This window comes from Octopus bimaculoides, chromosome 1 (genome assembly GCF_001194135.2).
Source record: "Octopus bimaculoides isolate UCB-OBI-ISO-001 chromosome 1, ASM119413v2, whole genome shotgun sequence".
Taxonomy (NCBI): domain Eukaryota; kingdom Metazoa; phylum Mollusca; class Cephalopoda; order Octopoda; family Octopodidae; genus Octopus; species Octopus bimaculoides.
Window position 1 is genome coordinate 158,533,560 of NC_068981.1, and position 6,082 is coordinate 158,539,641.

The following is a 6,082-nucleotide window of genomic DNA, read 5'->3' on the forward strand; positions in this document are numbered from 1 at the left end:
TCTATACATATCCAGATATACATCCTTATACACATTATGTCCCCTCACATATACCCATACTTATTCATACATACACAACCGTGTGGCCAACTATCATTACATCCGTATGTACACAACTACATACCTACCTACATACTCACCTATACATATACACATACATAAATACACACACACACACGCACACACACACAACTAGATGTACACACACACACACATACTTATACATGCATACACCCCACATATACATATACCCACACATATACCCATACACATATATACACACACATATATATATATATATCCACAAAGGCAATTTCATGCAAAACCCTAGCTGTAGATTGATAAATCCCACAAAAAGGGAATTAAGTATTATCAGCAAACCTATTTTAGATAACATCATATGATACATCAGAGCCTCCTCAAACCTTACTCAATGGGTATGCATCAGTGCAACCATTGAATGATTCAAGAATATTGAAGATAAGCCCAAATGCTAAATTCATTTGGTTTGATATCGTGGAGTTTTACCCCTCAATCTGCAAAAAGCCTGCTACATCAGGCACTCAAGTTTAATAAAGCACATACAACCATCACTAACACCAATATAGCCATCATAATGAACACAAGGAAGTCATTGCTTTTTCGTGGTATTTCTTATTGGGTGAAAAAGAATAGGAATGAGAAAAAAATGATTAGTACCAACATTTCCATGTGGTATGCTTGAACAATTGAGAAGATCCCTTCATATGAAACCTTTGGTAGCCTTGTTAACCCACAAGTAAAGTGCACGTATATGTATATCTATATATAGTTTTTTTAGAAATAAAATGTCATTTAGTAGTGTACAGAATAATATATTGCTAATAATAATGTGTTGTGATACATTTCACTAAATATCAGAAAATGTTAACACATTCATGAACATCAAACAACATCATGCAATATGACATATTAAGTCAAACATCAATATTTGTTATACATTACATCAGTTTTTCAGCCAATGTTGTCACACAATACATCATAGCATTAGATCTCAGATATTATTGTTAAACATTATATGTCACATCAGAAAACAATGTCAGATTCTCATTAGTAAACATTGCTGTACGTTACATCAGAAAGTGTTGCATGCTTTATCAAATCCCATTGTTGTACGTAACATCAGGAAACATTGTCATGTTACATCAGTAAACATTACTATATGTTACATCAGAAAACATTGTCATGTTACATAAGGTGTCAGTCAATAATGTTAAATATTAGATCTGTGCAATTGTCATATATCAGTCATATGACAGTATTGGTTGGTATTAGAAAGTGTTAGGTATTAAATAATGTCATACATTAGACATGTGACAGTATTGTCCTATGTCATTATTGTTGTTTAGTTTATATTTGCCATCACAAAGCTGATTCCTTATGACTAATCTTAATGTTTCACCTAATTTCTTAGGAGTTCTGGCCAACAGCTTCAGAGAACATGCCTCAAGCACATCAAAAAACCGTAAATGGATGGTGTTTGATGGTCCTGTTGATGCAATTTGGATTGAAAATATGAACACAGTCCTAGATGACAACAAGAAGGTAATAATTTTAGGCTGTTAGCCCTTACTCAGTCAAACTGAGCTAACTTATGATCAAAGGCATTCTAGCCCTGACTACCCTGACTTAGACACAGAACCCTTAAATCACATTATCTTATGTGTCCTCCTTTTTTATGACAGTAGAGTGTGATTCAAAAGAGTTTGGGTAGCTATTTCTTGCAGCACACATGACTACATAGAGGTTTTATGGTTGGTTTATACAGGCAGCTAGTTGAAAAACAGAGTATGACCCACAAATCTTGCATTCTAGATATTTCATATCTTCATTTTGTTAAGGACTCTTAACAATGTCTCTAGTATATTGATCTATGTTGTCAAACAATGAATTTCTCCTCATTCATTATGTATTCCTTCCATGGCCATCTTATCTTTATTTTTGAACTGTGTTACAAAATTAACTTTCACCATATACTTATTCACTTTTCAGGAAGTAGGTGTTAATTTGAAAGTTATTACTTAGTGACAACATAAAGTAATAACGTAATGATTCCCCCCTTGTTTCAATAAAGATCTTGAAATTAAATGTAATGGTAGTTTATGGTCCTCTTCATGACCAGATTTGGGAATTGGGGGCCAGAAAATTCCTGGATTTGATCAATCATATAAATTTATCTCAGCCTATTAGCTTATGACTAGTGTTATAACAGAACAAAGAGGAAGCTTCTATTGTAAAGATGGATTTTTGTAGTACTAGATGCAAATAGTAAATGCGTAAGAATTTGTGGGATTGCATATGTGCTGCCAAAATCAATAAATCTTTAATTTTACAAACATCTCAAAAATTAGATAAGGCATTGTTAATCATCTTCTTAAGTCTCTCTTCTTCTTTAGTAACCATCAGTACAGTTTCTATAGGATCATATCTATCAGGTATTTGCTCTCTCATGTCACCTACAGATTGCCCTCACCCTGACAATCTCGACAAAAGCTATGCATTCCTTTGCCAAAAGAGGTAACAGAAATTTGTTACATGTTTTCTTCTCTCTAAAAACAGATTGCTCTGTCTAAATTATACTATCTGCAATATGTGTTTTGGTTAACTATGTACTTATTTCACTTTGTATGTGACCTCTCTATCCAGCTCTGTCTCATGAGTGGGGAAATAATACAGATGAGCAGCAAACAGAATATGATATTTGAAGTGTGTCACCTTGAACAAGCATCTCCTGCCACTGTTAGCAGGTAAAGTATCTCACTTAATTTCTCATCTCTTTGCTTTCGTGTAGCTGATCGCATCTACAAGTACATCATTACTGATATTTCATCTCTTCCACAGCACACACTGTCATTCAGTAGTTGATAGTAAAAGTTGTAGGGTGGCTAGAAATCAGGATGTCTTATGCTGAGTGATATGTATGTATTTTGAATTTGTCAGAATGAGATGTGATGGAAAAGTCAGTGTGCTTAAGATAATGTAGGAGTTTTCTGAGGCAGTGGAAATCTTTAGGATATGTAGTATGGAAAATGTTGCAGTAGTCAGGATGTGTTGTGTGGGCTATAGTGTGGTTGTCAGAAGAGATTGAAGTGTGCCAGAAAATTGTTTAAAAAGAACATCAGGTATATTTAAAATGTAAAAGTAAGAAGTTGGCCAATGTTTTAAGATGTGAAGATCAGAGGTGTTAAGTATCCTGGATTGCAAAGCAGCGAGCAAGAGAAAATCAAGATGTCAGGAGGAGAAGGTGTGTATGGCACTCTCTTTAATATCAATGTTGAAAAGAAAGAAGGCTGTAAGTGTTATTATAGCTGGTTATTGAAATAAAGAGAATGCATGGGAGAAAGTGAGTCTACTTCAAATTGAACCATCAGATCCAGTCATTCAAGATGACAGCAGTATGGTAGATAGGGCAATTAAGGATATGAAAGTAGGAAAGATGCCCAGTCCATCAGGAATTGCTGTTGAAATGTTTAAAATATTAGGTAGAGTATGATATAGACTGGTCATCTGGATGGTAAATTAAGCATAGGAAGGTGTTGTACTCAAAAGACTAGCATAGTAACATTATCATTAATAGCTACAAGGACAAAGAAATTGTACTAGAGAGAGGACATTACAGAAGTAATTAGATTAGGTTATAAAAGTTACTGAAAGAGGTATAGTGGAATTTATTAGGAAGAGAAATAACAAGGATGTGAGGCAGTTTGGCTCTGCTCCAGGAAGAAGTATTAATGCTATATTTCTAGTGAGAAAACTGAAGGAGAAGTATCTAACTGAGAAGTGTCAACATAGAGAAGGCCATTTATAGGGTTCCACTCTCTGATTTGTGGTCAGTAAGGAAGCTTGGAGTAGATGAATAGCTTGTGAGAGCTACAGAAACCATGTAGAGAAGTGTAGTTAGCATATACATAATGGACCTCATCAGATCTGCATATTCCCTGCTGATGGTTTGATTGACATCCATCAATCACTTTCATCATTTATCCACTTCTTGCTATTTATCACAGCTGGAACATCCTTAATCATTGGTCTGCTTGATCAAGACTGACCTGGGGCTAAACAACAACTTCACTCCTCTCTCACTGTAATTTTGTTGCAATCTTTCTGCTACTTTACTTCACCTTCAATGCATTCTTATTGCATCTTTGCTAATAATTACACAGCAATTTTCAAGCAAACTCACTTTGCATTAATTACTTCCTTTTCAGATGTGGTATGATTTATATGGATGCACTTCAACTGGGATGGAACACTTTAGTGAAATCTTGGATGCAGAAAACTTTGGAAGATTTTACTAAAGGAGAAAAGAACACAATTGAAGTTAGTATACATTTTGTATAGTTTAAAAAGAAAAAAACAATCAAAGAAGAGTACTAGTGATTTGCATTGGCCATCCCATAAATAACAAGGGTTTTTTTATACTTCTTTTATTTTTCAAAATTAAAATAAACAAACTTCCTTTTTTTAATCTAAAATATAATGTCCTTCATTTTTTACAATGTGCTTCCCTCTATCTGGTAGACTTGCAAGGCTACTCTTCCAAATTCACTTCTCCGTGATGAAAAATACTCCTCCAGTACTGTTCTGACCTTGTCTACATCATGACAGTAATTTGAACTCACATCCACAAATTTAAAACTTCTCAATTATCAGCTATATATGTAATCAAGTCTTCCACTAAACGCTATAAATATTTGTCGCTGAACTGCCTGTTCTAAGGTTTGGAAGAGAAAGAGAAATAATTGTTTCAATGCAATGGAAATGTAATTATTCACCCCTGTGGTAGACTGGTCCAAACAATAGATTGTTCAAATGAATATTGTTGAAAAAAAATTACTTTACTTTTCCCTTTTCTACAGATTGGCTTTCAAGCAGTTATGCTGCTAATGGAGTAAATCATTGGCCATTCAGAGTTATTTCTCAAGAACTTTCAGCAGCAGCACTTACTACTAATATTTTATCTGCAATCTTGACATTACAGCCACCAACAAATATGTAGAAAGTTACTGGCCTTAGATCTGAAGCCACACAGCTTGCTTACTAATTCTCTTTAAATAAGTACTGACCCTGCAGACTGTGTGTTGCCAGTGTTCATTTAGCCCTAATATGATGTTTAATTACAACTTGATTTAAGTTATAAAGCTACTCAACTTTTGTTTCTCTGTACAAACTAAGCCAACTTTGAGGAGTTGTGTGAACTTATAATATACAACTGGATGTTATAACCACTGCAGCCAACCCAATTTACAGTTAAAATCCATAGCAAGTTTTGCAGTTAACTTACGCATTCTTTGACCTTTGGATTCTTCTTTCAGCTAATCTCAATCTGAGACACATGCTTGACAGAATAATTACCCAAATTTATAAATCATTTCTAGTAGTTTTTATATTTATTATGTTTTTCTCTACTTTTTGATGGTGCTCTAACAGGAACTATAACCCACACGCACCCTGTATAACACATTTTCTATCATTTATGTTCAATGATCATTTTTATATGACATTTCTACAAATGTATGCACATATCTTGTTCTTTCATACTAACACATGAATTGCTGCCTTCTACAACCCTTGAACTGTTGTTTATATAGCTTTGAATTGTTGTTTAATATTTAAAATGCTGTCTAATATTATTATGAACTGATGCTTAATATTATTCTATACTATTCTTAATCACTTTGAACCAATGTCTTATATAACACATAAACTACAGATTATATTATTTTGATCATTTGTTTTTGTATCAATAATAATTACTCCATAACTTAAGTGGGATATGTTTATACAGTACAGATAAGAAAACTCAAAATAAACTTTTGTATATATGTTAATACAATTACTGCATTCGTTGTACTCTTGTCACAATTATTCATTACTATTTTTTCTTATTCTTCTACTTTTATAAATCCAATTATTCTAACAAGGTCTATCAGTTATTTTTCAGCTATTCTACCAGTTCTGAAAATACTTTAACAGTCATTGTCTTCAACTTATACTGCTTATACATACATTCATATATATATATATATATATATATATATAT

General features: G+C 33.3%; 1 protein-coding gene across 1 annotated transcript in view; it reads left to right on the forward strand.

The window, feature by feature from the left end:
* Positions 1-6,082, forward strand: part of LOC106881001 (dynein axonemal heavy chain 3) — a 174,058-nt gene that overhangs the window by 93,528 nt on the left and 74,448 nt on the right. The window contains exons 35-37 of the mRNA XM_052972117.1: positions 1,454-1,584; positions 2,686-2,786; positions 4,248-4,359. Coding sequence (XP_052828077.1) covers positions 1,454-1,584; positions 2,686-2,786; positions 4,248-4,359 — 344 coding nt within the window. The remainder of the gene's footprint in view (positions 1-1,453; positions 1,585-2,685; positions 2,787-4,247; positions 4,360-6,082) is intronic.